Source organism: Anticarsia gemmatalis, chromosome 10 (assembly GCF_050436995.1).
Source record: "Anticarsia gemmatalis isolate Benzon Research Colony breed Stoneville strain chromosome 10, ilAntGemm2 primary, whole genome shotgun sequence".
Lineage (NCBI taxonomy): Eukaryota > Metazoa > Arthropoda > Insecta > Lepidoptera > Erebidae > Anticarsia > Anticarsia gemmatalis.
Genome location: NC_134754.1, coordinates 8,473,354 through 8,495,644, shown reverse-complemented (window position 1 = coordinate 8,495,644; position 22,291 = coordinate 8,473,354). Strand labels below are relative to the sequence as shown.

General features: G+C 34.2%; 1 protein-coding gene across 1 annotated transcript; it reads left to right on the top strand.

The window, feature by feature from the left end:
• Positions 1-138: 138 nt before the first annotated feature.
• Positions 139-16,137, top strand: LOC142975840 (uncharacterized). Its single transcript, XM_076118929.1, has 8 exons — positions 139-405; positions 3,960-6,645; positions 6,743-7,001; positions 7,392-7,508; positions 7,690-7,799; positions 8,418-8,550; positions 9,151-9,380; positions 9,690-16,137. Exons 1-8 carry the CDS (start codon positions 282-284, stop codon positions 9,763-9,765), a joined length of 3,735 nt encoding a protein of 1,244 aa, XP_075975044.1. The 5' UTR covers positions 139-281; the 3' UTR covers positions 9,766-16,137.
• Positions 16,138-22,291: the final 6,154 nt, after the last annotated feature.

The following is a 22,291-nucleotide window of genomic DNA, read 5'->3' as shown; positions in this document are numbered from 1 at the left end:
ACTTAAGTTTGTTAAAGTTCGTTTTATGGTTTCTCACTGGCAACTCTAAATTGAAGTGAAAAGTGGCAAAAAGCAACTGGCTGATAGGCTGGCAACTTATTACACACATTTCATTTTACCAGCTCTTGTAGCAAGAGGCTCATGTCATTTCCTTGCTCGTTTAATTTTTGTTATCGTAAATTTATGTGAAATTCAGTTTAAAAAACATGTGATAAGCTGCTCTGCACTCAAACAATAATATTTTCCTGTTTTAGTTCAAAGTTATTTTTTAATCATTTAAAATGGAAACCCGCGGCGACGAAGAAAATGACTTCAGCGAAGTTATTGACAATTTAGTGAATATGTTTGGTAATTTATTAAATAGAGATGCCATTGCTACTATAGTTGAGAGCTGCTCCGGAGATTGTAAGTATACAAGTTCATATAAATAATAGATCACAAACATGTATTGCGACTGATGTATATCCTCTCGATCCCTGATTGGCTGGCGCAGTTAGTCAATATTCGAGCGCGCTAGATATGTATACTTTTATTGTATCGGTCAATAAATTGTACCTGTGTTGTGTCTAGGTTCCGTGCACGACATGTAGATAGTCACAGGACTTTGCTATGCGAAACAAGGATAAAGAACCTGGATGTCCCATTCGTAAAATCTATATTTTCAGGGGAGGGAGGTCGCTTTATTTTCGCGCGATCCGGTGATACGTGGTTTATTTGTAAATATACATATGCATTTAACTGATATTGATCAATCACCCTAGAACCTGCTGTAGCTAACTATGTAGTGATTGATAAAAAGCCAAGAGTAAGCTTTTATTAAGCTTCTGTGGTATATATTGATGATGTAAACAAAAGGATTTTGAAGATGGTCCCTGTTTTTGTTATTGTGCATTATCTATCTTTGCCTTCCATTCTGCTCTTAGTTTGTTAACTGTCAATAACAAATTTACTGAGTAGAGTGATAATATTTTCAAGTTAAGTGCAATATTGATTTTTTAAGTAATAGGTATATTGTGCAGGTAAAGGTGGTTGCTGGGCAGTGTCACCCCACCCCTCTGCCAATTGATGAAATCAATATTGCTTGAGTTATTTATGTTGTATACTTATTCTACCTATACAACTGTACGTATCTACAGGCTGTGTCTGAGGGGAAGTCTTGTTTTATTTGGAGTGGCTTCCTTTTTAGAGGGACGACAAAGGCTGAGATTGACTTTAATATGCTTCAATTGATACTAGTTTTATCTGTATTCCAGCTCTTAGTTTGTTATTTTGGATTAATATTTGTTCAATTTCTCTTTTATGCTGTAAAAGCACATAACAAACAGCATTTTCTTAAAAACTAAGTACTAGGTGTGAACTATCCTGATATGACTAAGTCAGTCTTAGGCAAAACTAAAATCATTGTTATCATATTTTTTTTAAATCTAGGTATATGTAATACAATAGTCATTGTGAGTAAAACATGGATAAGATTATAATAGTATCAATACAGATAACAAAATTGTATGATCATTTTTGTGTGTTTATTTGTCTTCTTGTAAAACCTTACCAGCTAAACTATTAAATGCTGTTTTGTTATTAAACAATGTAGGTATATTATGTATGTATGAGTGGGATGAGTATAAATGTGCTGTAGGCATTAGGTATGGGAAGTGTAGTAACTGCATAATCACTTATAAAGTGGCTCTTGTAATTCTGTAGATCGATTAAATGTTATACTACATAATACATATGTACTGATAAAGTAACAGAGGTAGGCATATTTAATATTATACAATTATTTTATTACAAGGAAATAGGTTTTTATCAAAAATATTCATTTCACTATTGAGATAATAATCATGGCAGTGATAGATTTTTGATTGAAAATAAATTGTGTGTAGGTATGTATATGTTACTGTAAAAGCCCGAACTGTGGTAAATCCTAAGATTTTCCGGTAAAACCTAAGATTTACCAACTCTCAATGGTAAAAGTCCGAACAAGCCAGAGTTTAAAAACTATGTTACAATATATAAAAAAATCCTCCTTCATAACTATGTTTATAACTATTTCTCTTAAAATTAAACAATTTCGTTTATGTACACTTTATGGAGGCTTACCGTAATAATTTTCCAATAGGAATATGTTGTCATCCTTTTTGAAATGAGTAATAGAATAAGGATACTGTGTGAAAAGCCATTACACTCTCAAGGCAAACGGGCGTCTATGTCACTGTTCGGGAATTCCCCGAACGCGTTTTCCGCAATGCATTTTTACTGTAAAGACGACGCACTTTATGTTAAAGATGATCAACCAAAAATGTTCTCTAAAGTTCTTATTTATACCTACTCTAAACCATGATTAATTATCTCTGAATGTTCAAAGGATTTCTATTTTACTTAAAGTAAACTAGGTTCTGTCGCGAATACGTCCGTGTGAATAGATTTCTCGGGATAAAAGGTGTTCAATGTGTTTATCCAGGTTATAAGCTTATCAGTATACTAAATTCTATTAAAATCAGTAGATTTTTCGTGAAAGAGTAACAAATTTGCGTATTTGAGTCAAACTTTGTGTGGGTAGAGATAGAGATATCTACCCTCAAAAAGTTTAGCATTTATGATATAAGTAGGAAATAGGATATAAGTAAGATTAAAAGATATATTTTCGTATATGATGCCAAGACGGCAACATAAAAAAGGGCCCCTCGTCTTAGAGATCTCAAATACGATCGTCTATGGCAACTATGATTTTAGTTTGACCTTCCTTGTTTGTATTTAAGCTCGCATGGGTTAGACTCAGGGTCAACATGTTAGGGTGGCAGTTGTATTCACACACACTGAATACGTTGGTAGGTACAAACTACAAGGTCGGCAGACGGTAACGGGTAATTGGGCCGTGTTGCAACGACAAGAGTTGCCAGCTATAAAAAAAATCAACTGGCTCTAAACATCGGGGAAATACCCGGAATGCAACTGTCAACTTAATGGGAAATACCGGAATTCTGTTACTTTGCCGTAATGCGTTTTCAAGTGCACTTCAATTGATATTATCGCTATTTGTATTCTTAAGAGGCGATTATTGAGTAGGCACCTTAAATACTTAATGAGAGAGGGTCCTCTTTTTACGAGCGACGTAAATACTTATGATTTGTATGCACTACCGGTTAGAATTTGCAAATTTTTAACTCTTAATTTAAGAGATAAGCTTGAAAGGCATTGAAATGTAAAACAATTGTAGGAATTTATAAAGCAAATCTCTTCAGAATTTAAAAAATACTCGCTACGTAAGTAGATTATGTAGGTATAATATATTTTACTTGAGTGATCAAGGATTTAAAATAATATTGTATTAAACTTAATTCTTTAAAATAGAAATAAATACGGTCAGAATCTTCGTTATTCATACAAGGAAAATAATTACAAAATCGTAAATAATTCAATGAGTACGAGATTTTTGTGATATAACAAATACTTCTGCGCATAATGAAGCTTGCGTCATCAAATCTACGACGTAACTTATTATTAACTATGTATTTATGCATGTTTTAATATAAGTAGCTCTCGCGGCTAATTAGGCCTAATTTTAAAGTATTACATTAGTAACAGTTACGTACACGTTTTATACAAATCGTAGTAATTTATCAATACTCGGGGATTACCCGCGCCATTAGTACGTGAAGTGATAATAGTTTTACTGCTATAGCTTAAGAACTTATTAGATTAGTTAGGATAGACGAAGCCTTGGCATACACGATATATTATGTAAATTATAATTAATGATTCTGCGTATATGTCCAATTAAAATACCTGCAGGTTTAAATGCAGGTCACTGATGTACCTACTAAATTTTAGATGTTGCGTACTTGTTTGTCTCCATCGACCGGGAACCTTACCAATATAATCTCTAGTAACATGATGAACTACAGTATGTGAAATATTTTTTTTTGTTTTAAGTAACAAAACATTTTTATTGTTAACAGTGAACCTCTCTGTGGATGCCATCATGAATATCACCTCTGAAAGTACCCCAACAATAAACGACGACGCCAACACTTCTGGACTTCAAAATGCTGGACCTTCTGTATCTTACGCCTCCGCTGCAGTTCGGAATACAGAAGATACAGGCGCTGCTGCATGCGCACCAGTTCAAAACGCACCAGCTCAAAACGCACCTGTTCAAAACGTACCAGTTCAAAATCCACCCATTCAAAATCCACCAGTTATAATTCCACCAGATCATAACGCACCAATAGTAAAAGATGATTTCTGGACCGATCAACTCCGACATATAATGAGTCAACACACTAAAGGCTATCGCATTATGATCATTATGAGGGGTGCACCTGGCAGTGGTAAATCATATTTAGCAAAGCGTTTAGTAGAAATGCTGATTGGAAGTAAACCTGATAAATCCAATAATCACATTTTTAGTACGGATGATTATTTTATGTATAGACGTCAATATCATTTTGATAAAAACCAATTACATTTTGCCCACGCGTGGAATTTTGACAGAGTTAAACAGATGGTTTCTCAAGGAGTTAGTCCCGTAATTGTAGACAATACTAATACTGAAATATGGGAAATGCAACCATATGCAATAGAAGCCGTTCGAAATGGCTATATAATTGAACTTGTAGAGCCACATACCCCCTGGGCAAGAAAAGCCAATCAGTTGAGTAAAAAAAATGTTCATCGTGTTCCTTTAGCTAATATTAAAAGGATGTTAGACCATTACGTGGGTGGTGTGACAGGTGAAAGTTTAATGCTCTCACTTGGACTGTCCTATCCTGCTCATATGGTTCCTCCCGTTATGAGATTAATACCTCCAGTAGTAATACCCGAAGATACAACTTTGACATCGAAATGTTCGGCTCCTACTGCAGTATCTAAAGCAGTTAAAAGTAAATCATCTGCGGCTACTGGAGGCGGATCATGGACTAAAGTATCGAAAAGCCATGTAGCAGAACAGAATACTTCACAAAACACAACATCCTCTGTTCGACCGCAAGAATTACTTTCAAAGGTAACACATGTAGAAAAAAAGTCGACACTGAAAGCTGAAGCTACTATCACCGTATCTAGCGACACTCAAAATGTTTCAGAAACTCCATTCTTAAAATCTCCCAAACCGCCTGATCCTGTCGCCCAAACATCACAAATAAGTTCTCCTAATAATATAGCTCTTCTGAGAGATAAACCCTTGAACCACGCTGGAGAACCAGAACCGAAAACTACGAATGCGAATGAAGAAGCTAAACTAGTGCAAGAAACCTCTAAGTTAAGCTTAATTTATCAGGAAGCTACGAAGAAATTAGAAGAGTTTCAAAAAGTCGAAGAAGAATGGGAAAATGGCGAACAATGGGAAAAAAACGACCAAGGTGCAACTACGGGAGATTTAGTCACAAACGCTAGAGATACTACTTCAAGCACCAAAGTCAATCCTTTACTTGCTGCAATTACTATGTCAGAGGCAAAGCCTCCACGAAAAGAAAGGAAAGTGACCCCTGCATCTGAGGAAACCTTGATGACCAAGGTTAATAACTGCCAAGACTGGCATAATATATCGTTATTTATGCCGCCATGGGTGGATCCAGACGAACAGCCGAGAACTTTTCTTGTGAAAGGTGTTCCAATTAAAACCGCAACAAGCAGCACATGTATCGAAATTGGTGATACAAACTTATATGGTAAACACAAAATAATAAGTACTACTTCACGTGATATTAATGAGTTCTATGAACCACCTCAGCGGGAAAAGATTCCTATAAAACGAATGTTGGATAAAAGTACAACGACCAATGATGGGTTCGCATCAGCAGTGAATTGCCCTCAGAAAGAGCGCCATTTTGTTGCATTTACAAAACTTTTTAATAATATCAAAGTAGAATCGTTACGGTACATTTTTGACAATTGCTGTGGTAATGTCAATTGGGCGGTGGAAAACGTGCTCGGTGGGGCTAAATACGAACTAAAATCTTTTGAAGATACAGAACAATCCGAACCAGAAGAAGAATTAGTTGATAATAACTCGCAGTGTATATGCTTCGCAGAGTATGATTTAATACCAAATACATTCTCATATGAAACGGTAAAATTGTTTGATGAAACTAATAATGAACCCGAAAAAGATCGTAGTGAGGCAACGCCCCAATCCCAGAAAAAGAAACGCGACGCCATTGTTACCAATGATACCATACAACTAAAACGACAAATAGAACAAAATGTTACAATATCAGACAATCACTATTCTGAACATTGCCTTAAAATAAGAAAAATGAGGCGTGGAGAATATACCAAAAATGATGGTATAGACCAACCCAGTACATCGGGGACTGCTACAGAAACTGATACAGGATACAGTACTAATGACGGAACTGCACAAGAAGTTGATAATAGTGACGACGAAGAATGTGCTAACGGAGCATTCAGAGAAGGTGACAAAATAATAAACGTCAATGTCGGTAAATCCCTTATAAAAAATCTAGATGAAATGTTTGGCAGAAAAGACATGGAATATCCAGAGTGTGTTAAATTTAATATCAGCATTCCTACTTCTCTCTTGAACGAAATCAATGCACTATGGATGGAGTCCCTCATGTTTCAACTTGACGAGCATGCTAAAACTACAGCGGCGTTAATTAAGGCTGACGAAGCATTTGCGAGGTGAGATCTAGAATTATTTTGTATATTTATTTTCAGTAATTACTGGTAGCGGTATTATTCTGATAAAAATGTTATAAATCGTTCTTTTCTTTTGCAGACAAATTGCTAGGAAGGAACACGAGGCATCTAAAGAGGGTGAAGAAGGTACCGTACCAAATCTCAAAGAAATCATGGACTTAGAACTAGCTCTATCGATTCATTTGAAAGATACATCAGAATGGCGCAACAATATACCAACCGACATAGCAGCAAAAATGACACAAGAGAAGCTTTATAATCTATTTCCAGATATTGAAAGAGATACGTTATTAGAAATGCTTATAGCCCATGGCCATGAATTCAATGCTACTGTTGAGGTAATTATATTTATTAACTATAAAATTCATTTTCAGGCAAAATGCGTGTTCGCGTTAATTTCCGTATTCTATTATAAAATAAACCTGCCAACGAAAAGTTATCATAAAATACTGTTTCTACAAAGCTTCGAGAATAAGTAAAAATTCGCTCTAAATTAAAATGAGCAAGAAGCATTCAACATATATTATCATATTATTGAAGTATCATCTTTCGAAACTATAATGGTTGTTATAAGATATGTCAACATCGTGTCGGATTCAAAACTTTGCTGATGTTAGCTATGTTTTTACATGTTACACTGTCCTTAACACATTCTAATAATAAATCGGACTGATCATACTACTTGTCGTTCACTTTTTTACCTGCTTTTTATTTATGATGTGTTACAGGTCCTCTTACTGTCTATGGGGCGAAACGACATTTTAGAAGCAGATAATGGCATAAACAAGTTTATCATGGAAAAGGAATTAGAACGTCAGGAAAAATTGCAAGAAGATCAGCGAAAGGTACAAATATACTATCATAAATTAAAATTATCATAATCTACAAATATTTTTAAATGGTACTCGTAAAACCCATGATCTTTCTAAACAGCCATGTATCCTCCTTTCAATTTCGAACCAATACTCTTCTGTTCTCAAATTGTGTGCTTGCTGACGAATGGTATCCATAATTTTACAATTTCAGGAAATGCTAGAAATGGAATTTCCTCTTCTCCATAAAGAAGAATATGTTGATATGGATACTGTAGATAATTATCGTGAAGAAGCAGAAAAACACCTGATACGAAGGAATTTGTAAGTATCATGTATCAGAATATTTGCGGTATCTTCTTGCCATAGTGCAGTGATAGCCGAGTTGTATAAGTTGACACCTCCCACGCAAGTGGTCGCAGGTTCGAACCCGAAGCAACACACCAATGACTTTTCGAAGTTATGTGTGTATTAGAAATAATTATCAAATGCTCCAACGGTGAAGGAAGCCTTGCATACCTAAATTTGTTTTAATACATTTATTGAGGTCATGCAAAGTCCCCAACCCGCACTTGGCCACCGTGATGGACTCAAGGCCTAAACCCTCCCTCATTACGGGAGGAGACCCTTGCCCAGCAGTGGGACAGTAATGGGTTAAATTTATTTATTATTTATTTTATTATTTACATTATTTTTATTACCAATTTGACGCCTTCTGCAGAATACGAGGTACTAAATGAATTACGTTATAATAGTAGTAATGAATGAGAAGTGAAGTAAGTTAAGGTACCAGCAAAACTGAGTTTTTCTATAAATAGCAAACCAACCTTGTTTGTATATTTAAGCATGGAGGTGCATTACACCAGTGCAAATTAAATGAGGTAATACAACCATACATTGATGCTTAAACTCTTTAATGATATCTATATTTGTGTTTTACAGGAACCTCCAAAAGGCTTCTGATTATATCAAAGGAGGCGTGCCAGAAGCAGCAGTACATTGTTCGGAGCTTGCTCAGTATCATAAGAGAAAGTATGAGCAAGCCAGCAGCCTGGCAGTGTCCGCCTTAATACAAGTAAGTTTAGGGCATGATCTAAACGTTCATACATCAGATATTATGATACTAAACTGTTTAAAAGAAGAATCGTAATTGTATCTAGTAATTTATAAAAATAAATTTTTCATTGATTTTAATATTTTCACAACACATATATTTTCACAATCCATACTAATATTATAAATGAGGAAGTAACTCTACCTGTCTGTCTGTCTGTTACTCAATCACGGCTAAACTACTGAACCAATTTGCATGAAATTTGGTATGGAGATACTTTGATACCCGAGAAAGGACATAGGCTATATATCATCACGCTACGACCAAAAGGAGCAGAGTACCATGAAAAAAATGTTACAAAATCGGGGAAAAAATTCACCCATTCTGTCTTATTGGACGCAAGCGAAGTTGCGCGGGTCACCTAGTGTTTTATAATCTTGCGATATTCGGAATAATTAAATGTTTAGTGAATTCAATTGGAAACAATTACTCCATCTTCTTTAGGAAATCAGGTAGTTAGATTGTTATTTGGTCTTTCAACTCCTCCAATTTAAGCGATACAACTTGAGAACTTATAAAAAATAAAAATGTATGCAAATTATTATTATTTGTTTCTTTCAGCACCACGCCCGTAATAATTCAGATGGTGTTACTATAGACCTGCACTATTTACGTGTGAAGGAAGCGAAGGAGGCAATGGACATATTCATTGACAGTCACATTCAGAATCTGCGCAAGGTACACAAGCGTTCGGTCGTGTTATACCTCATTACCGGCAGAGGCTTGCACAGTCCCGGACGGCCTAAAGTAAAGCCTGCCTGTATTAATCGTCTTAAAGAGCGTAATTTATCGTAAGTACTACATGAAATATTCAATTATTTTCTCCTGACTCGGTCAGGCCTCATCTAATTTGCATAACTTCTTGAACTGTTGGCAAAGTGACGACTTAAGTAGTGGCCTCATGATGTTTTTCATCGTAACAACATCTTGTCGAAAATTTTACTCATTTGGACTCTAGAAATATTGTTAAGAGGGATGCAAAAAATTAAACTGCTTTAAAAGTAAAAAAAGCTATTCTTTAAGTTGTGTTAAAATGTATGAACATTTTATATATAAATAATAATGCTTTGGAAAAATAATGTAATATTTTTTTTCTCCAGCTTTACAGAGTGCAACCCAGGACTGATCAGTACTAAAGTGACGTGCGACGACAAGTTAGTCCATCAGATTTCCTAGGATTGGCTTGAAGGCGTCGATGTAGACGCCTTCGGACAACTATGCTTCGGATTTCCTAGAGTCCAACTTAACTACGAAAACACGTCGGAACGCTCATTACTGGGACATGCGCCTAAAAGTTTACTGAAGTTATTTGCCTATGGACCTCCGCGGTGCATGGAGAGCTTAGCGTTCCCTCTACCGAATGTTACTCCACAATATATTGAACCAAAAGGTTGTCCACTCTGTTTTATAAAAGACGTTCCTAAAGGTCAGGTTGCACCGAAAGTTAAGTTTGTGATGCCCTATGCCAGAGATTTCATCTTAGAACAGTCAATGATGGTTGCCATGGGAAGGCTCATGTATGACGCTATTTGCCGCTGTCATGTAAGGGTTTTGACGGATACGCTCTGCCAAACATCTGATGCTGAACATGTCGACTATACCCCTATTAATAGTGTTGCGATTGTTTACGATCGATCACTGTATCCGACATACAGTGGCAGGTCTTCAGACCTCCCTTGCGTCTTTGAGTTATGCTAAACTTCATGCTGAAGACTTGACGATGTTGGAAGCTATATTTTATAAAAAGGTGTATAAAAATAGAGTTGGTAATACTGAGAACGCTATACGGACCATTGAAAGAGTTTTGTAGGAAGTAATTTTATACAAACCTAAAACGAATAGGTTATGGTTAAGGCAATATATTATGCTTCATGTCCAAAAAGTGACTAGTTTTTTATTGCGCTTTTAAAACCGTGGCACAAAGTATATGCCGTATATGTTTGCTCAAAACACAGTATCATTAGTTGATGTAACGTAGTAGCAACGACTATTTATTATGAATGTCTTTTAATTCGCTTGTAGATATATGTCGCTTATTATGATGACCACTATATGTAATGTAGGTGCAATACGACACAGCTTCTGAAAGGAGTATTTGATATAAAACATAGAAGTATCCACGCCTTGTCGTGTCTCCTCATACTTGGAATGACAAAATGCCTTTATGCTGCCAGTGAAACTGTACATATACGAACGGCTTTAAATGGCTAAATGACACTGTACATTATTTACAGATATAAGATAACCCTAAAGAACCAGGTTTTGTGTTAACATTCTCAATATTTGTAATTTCTCAGTCGCAATGAATGTAGGTAAAGGTTAAAGCAGATGTTATGAAAGTTTTTTTTTTTAGTAATCTTTTAATCGGTGCTCAACTGTATCGAGCTAAGAGTCCCCACCGTTATTTAAAATGTAAATAAACCGAATTTATGGCCTATTATAATGACCCCATTTATTATTATTATTAGTTTATAAATATTCTTCTAATATAAGTTTATTGTCTGTGATTCCTACAGGGTGTTACAAATATTAAAGTTCTACGAATCCTAGAATCACGCATTTATACTCCGGAACATTTGGTTTCGATTTATTTGAACAATGAAGTACAATATTATTTATCCGCTGGGAACCGTCCAAAATTATTTAATACCAGTCTAGCCGACGAAACATATTCTAAAACATTTTGTATAAATCAAGATTACCTCAAAACCTACCCAGTTCTTAGATTTATAAAAGCGGAAAAATCTATTTAAGCCATTATTTTTATTAATGTTACATTTCAAAACTGACATTAAAAGATTATATTTTTGTACATTTGAGGACCACTCTTTTCTAACACACACTTTCGTACAAAGCTTTTCTATCACTATAAGTACCTTTAAGATAGTTAGAGGCCCTCGAAGTGACCTACAGACAGTACACAAACGAGCATAAAAATAAAACGAATTTATTAATTGGTCTTGTACTTAAAAAATATTGAAATTCAATTTCGCTTTGTAACATCGATTGCATCTATGTCTGTAGAAAACTTTGTTGATATTATTAGGTATATGTTTTGATATTCAACATTGATTTTGTCTCTTGAATATGTGGAGAAAGTGATATTAATAATTAAGCAGAAAATGTAACAGTGCCAAAAGAGCACCTGATTAAAGCTGTGGAATATATTCCGTAATGTTTGTACTCGTATGCCGTACCAATTAACGATTGTACGTATGGTTTGATATTGTGAATATTATATCGACGTGTAACGTCTTATGACGAGGGATGGTCAACCCGAAAAAAATGTCCAAGCACAAGTATACTAAATCGTACCAAATGATGGAACAAAGCGTCTCTGTGCTGTGTGCAAGGTGTCTATGTACAGGTAGCCTTTTGGTCAAAAACCTTCTACGTCATTGCACTATAACAAGATGAGATCTGAAAAGGCTGACGTTAGTTGGTATTTTTTTTAAATTTGGTCTAATATGTATTACAGACGAAGACTATTTTAAACGGCTTTTTGGCCAAGTTTTCTAAAATGATAAAGCGACAATCGCATTGTACGCTAAAAAAGTATTCTTGACAATTTAAATTGTCGGTACTATTTTGGAAGTTAAATGGCACTCTTTAACGCGATCAAATAATTATATTTGTTGTAAAAGTATGTAGTAGAATTTTGTAGATCTACTCGTATTACTTCATATCACTACTAAGATATTTTGGGGCTTCGGCTACTTTTGATGTCTATTAATGTCTATTTATGTCCTCTAAAGATATATGTAGTTTTAGGTTAAGAATATGTGTATTTTTCAATCGCAACACGTAGAGTTAAGGATGGTTAACTATTTTGGTGGTTAATATATTGTAGTGATCGAAACTATTTGTGTGTAGTTGTAACAACTGTTCTGTGTTATGCACGCTGTTAGTCAGACGCCTAAGCGTACACAATGTGGTCTCATAAGTGCGTATGTAAGGAAACGTACCAATATTACAATATTAGTCAGACTTTGTATGTGGATGATATTGCAATAAGGGCTTTTTCTATGCCCTTTAGTATATTGTATGAAGTCGACTAAAATGCAACCATTATTCTAAATGTAGACTGGAATGTGTAACGATAACTAAGTACCATTTTTTGTAATATAATCGATAAAGTTTACAAATAAGTTTAAAGCTTTCCGTAACTGGAAATATATTATTTTTTCGGTTTATATATTTACAATGTGAACGAACGCAAACGTTCGTCTTAAAATAATCTATACTAGTGATTTAGAAAGTGCAAATGCAGTATCATAAGATTCCATGTGGTTAGATCGCTTTATTATATTGCTTAAAATGATTGAAAAGTAAGATTTGCGCACGTATTTTTACATCCTCATTCTTAGTTGTAAAATCATATTTCTATATAGAAGCAGTGTCAAAATGAGTAGTCATTGCGATTCTGGTTGATTGTGCTCTGCTCGAGGCAACAACTTAGATTTATATACATTCTTGCATATCGGATATTCAAATACATGTATTTTGAGATTGAGAGGAATATTTTACGTTAGTCGTACAAGTCAACCAGTCTTTAAAACTATTAAATGTGTCAATTTGCAGATTTGAACCCCTAATATATTACGATAGAGATTACGATATTATTAAATGTGTGTGTTTAAGTGAATTAAAATACGTAATTATATGGATGATATTATACATCTTTAGTAGATTGTGCACTGTAAAAGTTTTATGTTTGATTCGATTAACTCGATAGAGGTTCTCCAGAAGTAACTTCCAGTCTTCAGTCAATAGGTATTGATGGTTTATTTATGTCAATAATGCTCAAACACTGCCACGTAACCCAAGGATGAAACCGTGATAAAACTAAATAAAATATTGTGATTTCGACATTCATGACGTCTTTGAAATAACGAACAAATTCGTTATTCTTTCAATGATTTGAATTGTTACAACTGCCAAGGTTCTTGGAACTTCCATTCATTTAAATCATGTATGTGTTGAAAGGAGTGAAAACCTCTGTCGATTTTTCGAGTATTATAGTCGTAGAGTATTAAGAAGCACGTAGATGACATGCGATGGTGGCGCCATCTATAAAGTAGTTTAAACCGACCACCTCGCGAGTAGTGTAGTTCCATGCTCAACCCTAGTACTCGTAATTTAATTGATATTCCATATAAACTACATACGTATGTATCATTGCATTTCTAGTAGTAAAGAAATGAAGCCTATTTAATTATTTTTTTACTATTTTGAATGTGTTAATCTTAAACTAGTTATACATTATCGGTAGCCAGTATTAGATCGTTGTTTCGATATTGTGCATTCATGTAATCCAGTAGAAGTAGGTCGTCGTTAAATGTCTAAATATCAAGTCATTATTGTTGTATTCAACGTCTCTTAAAGTAGGTCCCTTAGAATTCACATTAGTTATTGAAGTATTTTTTCCTTTACTTCCACCTTGAACGTTAAAGACTTTAAATCGCTTTAAATTCGTAAACCAACCAGAAAAACTTTACTCCAGTGAATGGTTAAGTCCGTATAGTAAAAATACTAAATTGTCACTCGATTTTTAGTTGTCCGCGAGAGCATTGTATGAAAGTGGTAGCTACATCATCTAATTGTCTTTAGATGGACTGAAATTCCAGTATTCATTCATATTTTTTGTGCATGTGTGCTATATCGTTATTGTATACAAAATTTTTGTAAATGTTTGTGTGCAATGATATCAGTAATCAACGAAAAGAAGGAAAACGTTTGACGATTGAAGGACTTCAGTAACTAATGTAATTGTAATTATATGATAATCACTTACATTATATTACGGTTTTTTATGGTACAATAATTTGTCACGAACAAGTACCTAGCGATCCATGACTGCAGAGTCAGCACAAAATGTGTTTAATGTTATGAGAACATAAAAAACTGTAATAAAATCTTCTAGTATTTAATTCTTATTAATCGCATAAACGTTAGAGATTAAAAGACATTGTCTTACTACCATTCTAGTAGCTATATGTAAACTGATCTGTGTTTAACTTGGATTCAATATAAAGTAGTACGTAAATATAAGTGTAGAGTTATAAGTTACTTTGACTAAGTTGTGATAGCTTTCAATAATTATTTTATATTGTTTTTAGGTATTGGTAATTTGTAAATGCATGTTCACTATGCCAGGTGATGTTGTAAACAAAGAATAACCAAAGACTTGAAACGTGATAATTGACTGATAAGTACGCCAATAAGCTTTTGCATTAAAAAGGTACGGCCTTTTGGCTACTTAGGATGTTGGCCAGGTGAGTAATTTAATTTATGGGTGCTGAGGAATTGCGTAAATATTCCTATGTAATTATTGTGAATAACCTTCGATTTATAAATCGTAAATGCCTGTGACGAAAACATAAGAGACATTAAAAATGTCTGATTTTGCTTTAAGTAATGTGCCATTATAATACCTTTGAAGTATATTGCGGGGCAATAGCTATTTTTTTACGATTATATGATTACAAATGTACAAAATGATCTACCTGAGTACGATTAAGAATAACAATAAACAAAACGAGTACCAAAAATGCTTATTATTTACAAGCAACTAATACAATTTTAATAAATCTAGTAAAAGGATTGAGCTTACGTATTTGACAATACCAGTTAATATATTGTTAAACATACTATTGCAAAAAGCAATATACTTCATACGGTACATTTGTGTTACTTGCCTCACGTTTTGTCCAATGGATAAATAACAATATTTTGTAAAATCTAACTTTTCACTAAAACTTTTGATACTTGCAAATTAGTCGCCTGATTGTGGGTGCTAAAGTAATATTTTCACTGTTTAGTTTAGTGTCGAAATTAATGTAATAAGTACTCACTTTTTGGTGAAGTACTAGTTTTTGATGGAGCGTTTGTAAAAAGGAAATATTATCACGTTAGTAAAGCAAATGTCGATAGCGGATGCGATAGTTGGACTATTAAGTCTGCCAACAGACCCAAGGTACAGGGTGTCTTTTGAGTCTGTGTTTAAAATGTTTCTACATTTAGCTTTGCCCTACTTACTCATTTCTGACATTCAATTCGGAAGACCGCAAATTCTACCAGTAATCTCGACACGTAGAAAGTCTTGTTGACTGTCAGACATAAGCAAGTATGGTAAACATTTCCTTGTGAACGGATTGTCGGTGCGAAATTTAATTGGTTTATGGTTTCAGAGTTTGTTATTATCTCGTTTTTATATTTTAAGATTTTAATTAATTCTATGATTCGGTTATATTTGTTAAAGTTTTTTTTATTTTGATACCATTTCGTGAACAACTTTTTTATTATAAGGACCTCTCTGCCGTGACTAACGCATGTCTTGCCTTTAATATACAACAAAGCATTGAAATGACATTAAAATTTTGAAACAATAAAAGTCTTGGTAAAAATATTTTTCGTAAAAGTACAGTGGTTACTATTAACTTTGTTGGATGTTTTGGGTAAACAGGCGTTTTATAAACACGGCTTTAGTATCTGTGTAAGTCAATGTTTATGTCAATTAAAAGACAAATAAATCTGTTGATGTGTCAATGTTAAGTTTTATTTTCTATCATTCTATTCTAACGAAAACCTAGCGCAGGTTAATGCTCTCTATACTTTTTCTACGAAATTAATTCGTTGGAAAAAATAAGTATAAGAAATAAGATTTTTTGGTCGATTAGTTACAAACAACTGAGCACATAATTGAGTTAACATCACGATACGCGTGGACGAATAATACTTTTCAGATCGTCCAGGTATTGTGCAGATTTTGTATTACTTTATTCATAATTTGAAATGAGTTTCAAGTTATTCGTACCTAAATATTTAAAGACAGTGTACCACAATATGTAGTTACACATTCCATCTAAAATACTTAGGTACATAAGAAGAAGAAAGCTTCGAGAGTACTGTACGTAATTTTGAGTAAACGCATTTTGACCTCGTCCAATATAGGCATGTTATAATTTACTAAAGCACTTCCATATTTAAGTCTAGACTACATTTAAACTGTAGCCTTGTGGAAGTCACTATTGTCATCTTTTTCAGGCTAGGTCTATCTATGACTATAACAAATTGCATGTCAAATTGTAGTCCAAAAAAATAAAGAACATTTCTAGGTATCTAATAGCCGAGGCCTTGCCTGATGCAAGCGAGTTAGGTTACCTATCCGCAGTAGGAAAAAGTATTGTAGGACCTTGTGAATATAATAGAGTCTAAATTATAATATGGTAGTGCAAATTGTAATTAAATTTGTACTTTCAGCATTACATTTCTTTGAAGGTAATGTAGATAATAATGTGGGGTAAAATAAATACTTATTCTTTATATCTAGTTATCATCTGTTTCAAATTGGATAGATCTGAGGTCCATTCACTATATTATCAAACGAAGCAGATATTGTCAATTTTATTAGGCGTAATCGAAGTTTCCTCCAACGCCCTCTTTTGTTAGTAGATAGGTATCAGAAATCAGTTTGCTACGTCATACCAGGAAATAAAGGCCTTAAAATTATGTAGGTATTTGAAAACAAACAGTAATCTATCAATTGTCTTTGAAACTTGACGAATTTTCACACAAACAACTGAAGCTAACAGTCTTTGTTCACAATTTACAATAATTATTAACGCGTTAGGGATCATAATAGGAATGTAGTCTTGTATTGTTTCAATGTTGAGTAAGACAAGTGTTCTGAAAACATGCGTGCCGAAATATTGCAAAACTTGTACAAAAGATATGAGTAGACCTTCATATGAGTCCTAAATTATGTTTATGATTAAGATAAAGTGGTGTCAGTGCAATATTTTAGAGATATTTATCTGCCAACACAGTTTTTGAACTCGTTCTAATATTGATGAAAGGCATTAATAAATCTGTCATCGTGCCGTGACCCATGTGCACACTTGTTGATATTTTATACAGGTTGCAACATTTATGTGATCAGCCGCATGTCGTGACATTATGTACATGCTCTTTTTTTCGTTTTATGGTCATCGACCTTAGGGGAGGTAGTTGGAGGCCGTCTAAGTGTTGATCTTTTTTTTGAGCGGGGCTGTTAATGTCAGATATTTTTTTACAGTTCTACCTCGAAAGCTACCTTGAGGAAAACTTTTCTAGTCCTAGATTATGTTATAATATTATCATGGATTTCTCCTAAAGCTTTGCACCTACCAGATGAGCTTCATATAAATTCATTGTTCGTGCTCATTTATCAATATAGTAGAGGAACCAAGACGCTTTATCAATAAATTAATCCAGTATCGAATGACGCATAATTACAATGGTGTTTACAAATTACTACGACATTATGAGTACCAACGTCACACATCCGGCAGTTGGTGCGGCCTTCGTGATTAATTTTAATAAACATGCGCGAAAAGGGTATCGACAGTAGGAACATAATCCGGTTCGCCTCGTCCAATGCTTCTTTCACTTGCCAAAGCCCGTCAAAGTGCGGTAGGTACGAGGAACAGATTAAGAACGTCCTTGGTGTAATGTTGATATGCAAAATTGGAGGGATTTATGGTGAGTCCTTTCTCTTTGAGTTCTACGAGGAAGCTGTTTTAAGAAAGATAATAATAGGTACTAGGTAGGTACCTATGTCACACTTACGTATTGGTTAAAATAGTTCTACGTGCGAGGAAGACATGAGTTTATTTTTCCATCCTCAGTAAGCATTGTATGATCGTCACGGCATGGTTAAGGCTTCATTGCGTTCTGTTTTATTTGTTTGTCAAAGGATCTGTGAAGTACAAAAGGTAATCTTGACTGCAGTGTTATAGTTAATTCGTCTCAAACCGAGTAGGTAGGTATTCCTACCAAGAAAAAATCTCGTTAATTTAACTACAGCCTTGTATTTGTATACCTACATAAACATAACTATGAAACTTACTACCATGTCCGATCGATTATCTATTCAGATATTTTTTACTTGCCTAGAGAATTCGTTGAACTCGATAAAATAACAAAAACTTGCGAGATTTAAAGAAAAAGATGTCTCAGGCGTGAGTCACCGCAGTATTTTAGATTAACCTTAAACTAAATAAAAAATTGGAATAGATTATTTCGCGACAACAATACGTGTGTACATACATACGTCTATTTAGGTACACGTATTATGTTCTTTTATGTCAAATATTGTCAATACAAGGTTACGGGGGCGTTCCTGTACCTGGATTCTCTACTACTATCGACTACCGACAACCGGCTAGCCATCGAAATTTTGACATATAAAATGTACTGACAAAATGTTTCCTACGACACCCGTCAGAGGCGCTGATCAGATTTTCATATAAATTTCTCGATGATGTAGAGAATCGAGCTACTGGTGTCTTCTACAAAGCAAGAATGTATTCGCTTACACTCTCAAGGTATACAGGATGTCCCAAAACTCAACGATAATCCGAGACAGGATGAAAGGCCAAGTCATACCGGTTCTAGGAAAATAAAAAAAAAATTCCATGTCACTTAGTTCAGCAATAATAGACATTTTTCAAAAAAGTTAAAATTCCACACCCTTGCTCGCATTTTCAAGTCCTGTGATCACTTATGTCACAATTTCGCTGTGTTTTTTTGAATTTCGTGATCTTCATTAAATATGCTATTAATCGTAAAACAAATTTATGCACAAAACATTGTTCATTTCATAAAGAAAGTTAAGTTTTAGTGAGTCATGATTCACAAAAATATCGTTGGTTAACTTTGACGCTTCGTATTGAAAAAAAAATGTACTACACTACCCTTGGCAAGTTATTTCAAAAGTTGGCGCATTTAATCAAGATTTCAAAATGGTGCAACACTTGCCACTTTTCTTGCCATTAAAAATGTTATTTTTATTTGAACGAAGAGTATCCTCGCAAATGGATCGGACGCAGTGATTCAATTTTATGACCTCCTCGTTCCCCCGATCAAAATCCAGTAGATATTTTTGACTGGGAATGCATAAAAAAAAAGTCTATTCGAAATCAATACAAAATCTATCAGAACTTCGCCAGAAAATTTACACAGCGTCAGAGAAAATAAATGCAAGGAATTTTGCTTGACTGGTGCAAAGGTCTTTTGTAAGGCGTTGCAGAGCCTGTATTCGTGACAGAGGAAAGCAATTATTTTTAGTAAAGAGGTTATTGAGTCATTCCATAACCAATATTTAATGTAAAAAACGTAATAGGTAATAATAATTAAAAAAAAAACAATGAACAAACCATCATTCTTATTTAATTATTCTCCTTAAACTAAAGTAATCCGAATTGTTTTCCTCTGGCACAAATACAGGCTCTGCAACGCCTTACATAAGACCTTTGCATCAGTCAAGCAAAATTCCTTGCATTTATTTTCTCTGACGCTGTGTCAATTTTCTGGCGAAGTTCTGATAGATTTTGTATTGATTTCGAATAGACTTTTTCTTTTATGCATTCCCAGTCAAAAATATCTACTGGATTTTTATCGGGGGAACGAGGAGGTCATAAAATTGAATCACTGCGTCCGATCCATTTGCGAGGATACTCTTCGTTCAAATAAAAATAACATTTTTAATGGCTAGAAAAGTGGCAAGTGTTGCACCATTTTGAAATCTTGATTAAATGCGCCAACTTTTGAAATAACTTGCCAAGGGTAGTGTAGTACATTTTTTTTCAATACGAAGCGTCAAAGTTAACCAACGATATTTTTGTGAATCATGACTCACTAAAACTTAACTTTTTTTATGAAATGAACAATGTTTTGTGCATAAATTTGTTTTACGATTAAAAGCATATTTAATAAAGATCACGAAATTCAAAAAAACACAGCGAAATTGTGACATTGGTGATCACAGGACTTGAAAATGCGAGCAAGGGTGTGGAATTTTAACTTTTTGGAAAAATGTCTATTATTGCTGAACTAAGTGACATGGAATTTTTTTTTTATTTTCCTAGAACCGGTATGACTTGGCCTTTCATCCTGTCTCGGATTATCGTTGAGTTTTGGGACACCCTGTATAAAGTAGAGAGTAAATCTGTTTTGTTTGCTCCAGACTTCGGATTAGCCGTATCGAAAAGTTCAGTTTGGAACGTCCAGGTGAGCATGCAGCAAAGTTTGAGGCAAAAATGTATGATTACTTTATGTTTACTTATTATTCTATTCAAACGATACTTGATCATTAATAAATAAAAATTATTTCGAAGAATGTATAAATATAAAAGAAGCACTACTACTTCCTCTTGTTCTTTTGAAATTCTACATAATTAAATTGTATCTAGATGCTCGTAATTAAAAAACGTAACGTTTTTAAAAATAATCTCTTTTTATAATGACCTACTTATTAATAAAATAAAGTTAATTGATTCTAATTATAAAGTTTACACAATCGTATTGTAAGAAAATTGCTTAGGCATGCGTAAATGTTCCGTGAAATGCAAAACGTTATTAAAATAGCATAATAGTACCTATGAGGCTTCTTGAATATACCTACTACAATAATTTTTAACAAAAAACTAGATTACTTCAATATTTTATGCAATGTATTCAACTACAGTTATTTGATAGATTTAGTATAATTAAGGAGAATAGAAGTCGGCGGTGTCTAATTTGTCTGTAGAAATGCAGTCTACCGAAGATCGTAATCCTTACGAAGCTCTAATTACCTAGCAGGTAAGACAATAATGCCTAGTTTGAGCACCCAAAACACCCCTGTTTATGCTCTGTGTGGATGTGATTTACTGACAGAGAGATCATCTACTACTATAGAAAAATTGCCAAAGTATAACTTAAACTTTTGGATTGCATCACCTAATATTACACGGGAATTAACGCATTTAACTTATGCTTGACGTTTTGGCATCGTTTACACTGGTTGTCGTCGCAAGTTGACAGTTCGCCATGCAGATATCTGAAAAAAATAAGCAAAAAAGAACTTACGCGTGTAACAGATTACGCGTGTCCAGACAGACGAAAACGAAGGTGTTCCGCCTCGACACCGTAATTGATTCATCACAGTACCTACTAATATACCGGTACTCTACTTATTACTCTACACTTTAAGGAAATGATACTCGAACATGTCCTTGATATGTCGACGTGGCTGTGTTCGCCAATTTCAATTTACACGAATTTATTGTCGTTCATATTTCCGCTACCTAAATAAACCGATTTTGAGTGGGAGAGTGTGGTGACAAAGCAAATACTTTAACGTAATCGAGAAAAAATCAATAACTTTTAGGACATTGAATAGTTTTTATACTTAAATCTAGACTTTTAGTACCTATTTGTGATACCTAAGTGAACATTTTTTTACTCATTCGTGTGTTTTACAATAACCAGTCAGTTTGTAGACTACATCCCTTAAAGAATATTGTTTATACCTTCCTAGGGTAGGTTTTCAAACATCCTTTCTTTGTGTTCAATTCTCGGAAGTTTAATCATATTTGATGTTACAGCTGGGGGAACTAAGCAGAATGAAAGGTAATAATTATGACGTAAATCTTGATACAAAGTTAAAAAGTTATGATCACATACTCATTACTTATTTGACCCTCACAATAGAACACTCTACTCAATTTTCGACAAGTACGTATACATTTTTGGCAATATTCGTAGAGTACTTGGCCCTGGCAATGTAACTTAACCTTGTAGGTGGATTCTCTTCGTTCGTTACTTCGTCACGGGCCCCTCACATGTTGCCAACTATTCTGGTCTAATAAGTAGTTTCATCACGATTGTTTTAATATAA

Bases quoted from the DNA above. Each gene is read 5' to 3' on its own strand.
- LOC142975840 (XM_076118929.1), top strand. From the start codon at position 282: ATGGAAACCCGCGGCGACGAAGAAAATGACTTCAGCGAAGTTATTGAC. The intron at 6,646-6,742 runs GTGAGATCTAGA...TTTCTTTTGCAG, and splicing joins GCTGACGAAGCATTTGCGAG to ACAAATTGCTAGGAAGGAAC. The intron at 7,509-7,689 runs GTACAAATATAC...TTACAATTTCAG, and splicing joins TGCAAGAAGATCAGCGAAAG to GAAATGCTAGAAATGGAATT.